Here is a 3,451-nt window from a genome sequence, read left to right as displayed (position 1 = left end):
TATATTTTAGTCTATTTTTTTCTTGATTAATAACAATAATTAAGGTTAAAAAAATTATGTGTTCAGGTGAAATAACCTTTAGAGCCAAATCATAGGTGGCTGAGCTCCAGATATCTCTTTCTGTCATTAATTGTTTAACATCACTCTCCATTCTTCCTCTCTGCAATGTATACAAATCGTGGTATTCTTCTACAATTCTAAAAGGAAAGTAAGAAACATCTATATAAAAAAAGTATTTTAAAACAATTTTGAAATTTAAGAAAAAATTGTTCCAAAATTTACTATTTTCTCTAAAAACTATCATAAATAATTGTAGTATAATTTCTAGAATCCATTATATTTTACACAGTGAAACAGAAAAAACATTTCATGTATAAATTTTAAAAAAAAAACTGTTGGTGAAAGTAAAATGCTCAATATACTGTTTCCCGCTGTAAATTCTTTTTACTTTATTTTTTTATCTGTTAACTAGAATTCTTAAAACATGTTGTTATATGCTGTCACGTTTACAACAACTCACAGTAATTCTATGAACAAAACTTCTAAACCTTGCCCTATCCTGAGCCAACCTTACTATCTCTGACACACCTAATCCCATTGTCACAGTTACTGGATCAATGCATCTCATCCAAAGTTTTCCTCTCCTGGGCTATAAACACCTGCCCTTCTGGCCTGAATCTCCTTCTCCAAGGAGAGGTCAAGGACAGGTCCCTCCTGGCAACATGCTCAAAGTATGTGAGTTGTTGTTATTACGTGCCATCGAGTTGCTTGCAACTCATAGCGATCATAGGTACAACAGCTCTAAAACCTGCCCTATCCTGGGCCAATCTCATTGTCTCTAACAGACCTAAGCCCACTTCTCCAGTCACAGAGTCAGTCTGTCTCATTGTGGGTCTTTGTCTCCAACACTGTCCCTCCATCCTTCTGAACATAATGTTTGTCTCCAAGGACTGGCCATGTGCCCAAAGTATGTAAGATGAAGCTTCAAAACCCTAGACTCCAAAGAGAAGCTTGGTTTCATCTTCTCCGAGACAGACCTATTTGTTTTCTTGGTGGGCTAGGGTATGTCCAAGACTCTTCTCCAGCACCACAACTCAACAGTGTCAATCCCTCATCTATCATCCTTGGTTATTGTCCAACTCTCTGATGGATAGCAAGTAATTGTGAAGATCGTGGCCTGGTTCAGGCACATCTCAATTTCCAGACTGACACTGTTGCTCTTTAGTATTATAGAGAGGTCCTTGGCAGCCAACTTTCCCAATGCAATTTGTCTTTTGTTTTCATAATCCTTGCCTCCAAAGAGCAATCTAGTTTCACCCTCTCCAAGAAAGATCTGTTTGTTTTCTTGGAAATCCATGGATTGGATTAATATTCTTCTCCAGCACCACAACTCAAAGGCATCAATTCTTCTGTCATCCTTATCCACTGTCCAGCTTTCAGATGTATAGAAAGCAAATGAGAAAATCATGACCAGGATAAAGCATTCCTTAGTCCCTAGACTGACACTGTTGCTGTTGAGTACTCAGAAGAGGTCCCTGATTAGTAGATTTTCCCAGTGCAACTCACCTTTGATTTCCTGACTGTGGCATGGGGAGTGCTGATTATAGATTCAAGCAAGATGAAATTGTTAACAACCTCAACCCTTTCTCTATCTCTCATAATATTGCCAACCACACCGGTGGTGAAAATATTTGTTTTCTTGATCTTGAGAAGCCACATTGAAGGTTGCAGTCCTTGACCTTCTGCAGCAAACACTTCAAGTCCTCCTTAGTTTCAGCAAGCATGGTTGTGTCGTCCACATAAGTAGGTTATTGAAAAGTCTTTCTCCAATCTTAATGTCACACTCTTCTTCATAAAGTCCAGCCTCCCAAATAATCTGCTCAGCATCTACACTGAAAAATGTATGGAAAAAAAGGATATCCCTAACACACTCTCCCTTTTTCCCTTTATTTTTTTATTGGTTTGCTCACAAAGTTTATGTACATACACTGTTTTTCCTTTATTTTTTTATTGGTTTTCTCACAAATTTCATATATATATTGCATTTCCAATTATTCTTCATTCACATTGTGTTTCATACAATCATTCTCATGCATTATGTTTTATAAAGTTAATAACCACAGGACCTTTCTCATCATTACCCTGTCTTTTCATCCAATCCTTCTCATTTTCTTCCCCACCTCCCTCCACTCACTAAACTGTACAATCCTATGGTTTCACCCCTACTCATCCTCAGCCTTCTCTACCTTGAGTTCCCATACACGTTTTACTAGTCATCCTTGTATTTTTACAAAAAATGGTTTTGTGCAGTATTTGTCCTTATGAGACTGAATTAGTTCACTCAGCACAATGTTCTCCAGTCTCTCCCAAGTTATGTAGTATTTTTCAAATTATTGCTTCTGAGTGTTGCACAGTATTCCATTGGGTAAAGATACTACAATTTCTCAATTTATTGGGTTGTGGTTGGACATTTGGGCTGTTTCCATGTTTTGATCATTCACATCATTTATTACTTGCTGCCCTACTAAACATTGCCACTGCTACTGGAGCGAGATAATGTCTCATTGTGGTTTTGGTTTGCATCTCTCTTGTTGCCAGTGATTATAAGCATTTGTTCATGTGTCTGTTGGCCACCTGAATGTCTTCCTCTTTGAAAAGTCTTTCCATGTCTCTTGTCAATTTTGTAATGGGGTTTTCAGTTTTTTTTTCTGGAAGTTCAGGAATATTCTGTAAGTGTTTGTTATGAGACCCTTGTCTAAGACACTATTGCCAAATGTTTATTGCCAGTCAGAAAGCTTTCCTTTTTCCATTTTGGGAAAAGATTTTGATGAATACAGAGACTTAATCTTTAGAAAGTCCCATTCATCAATTTTATCCTCTCTAGACTGTGCATTTCTGGCTGTATATGGCAGCTTCTGACTGTATTTGGTAGTCTCTTTTTCTGAACCCTGCAGTGTTCCTTTGCTTTGTTCAGACAACAGCTTCCTAGTCTAGCTATAGGTTTCGAATGAGCACAACCAAGTGTTCTGGAATTTCCATTCTTCTCAATGTTAGCCACAATTTGTGTGAATCACAACAAACAAATGTCTTCATGTAGTCAATAAAACGCAAACAGACATCCTCCTGGTACTCTTTGCTTTCAGCCAAGATCCATCTGACATCAGCAATGATATTGTTATGCCCTGGCTTCTTCTAAAACTTGCCTGTGTTTCTGTCAGTTTTGTGTCAGTGCCCTATTCTAGTTGTTTTTGGATAATCTTCAACAATATTTTGCTTTCACATGATATTAATAATATTGTTCAATAATTTCTGCATTCTGTTATATTATGTTTTTGAGTAATAGAAATAAATATGGGTCTGTTCCCATTAGTTGGCTAGATAGCTGTCCTTAAGATTTCTTGTATAACCTGGTGAGTGCATCCCAGGGCTGCATCTGTTTGTTGAAATATGC

General features: G+C 37.3%; 1 protein-coding gene across 1 annotated transcript in view; it reads right to left on the bottom strand.

Annotated features, from left to right (window-relative positions):
- AXDND1 (axonemal dynein light chain domain containing 1) overlaps positions 1-3,451 on the bottom strand; it is a 245,076-nt gene that overhangs the window by 145,773 nt on the left and 95,852 nt on the right. Inside the window, exon 12 of the mRNA XM_006887769.1 lies at positions 77-197. Within this exon, the coding sequence (XP_006887831.1) occupies positions 77-197 (121 nt within the window). The remainder of the gene's footprint in view (positions 1-76; positions 198-3,451) is intronic.

The sequence above is a fragment of the Elephantulus edwardii genome, unplaced genomic scaffold (assembly GCF_000299155.1).
Source record: "Elephantulus edwardii isolate Elephantulus edwardi_28Jun2011 unplaced genomic scaffold, EleEdw1.0 scaffold00061, whole genome shotgun sequence".
NCBI classification, from domain to species: domain Eukaryota; kingdom Metazoa; phylum Chordata; class Mammalia; order Macroscelidea; family Macroscelididae; genus Elephantulus; species Elephantulus edwardii.
Note: the sequence above shows the minus strand (reverse complement) of the source record. Positions and strands in the feature narration are given on the sequence as shown.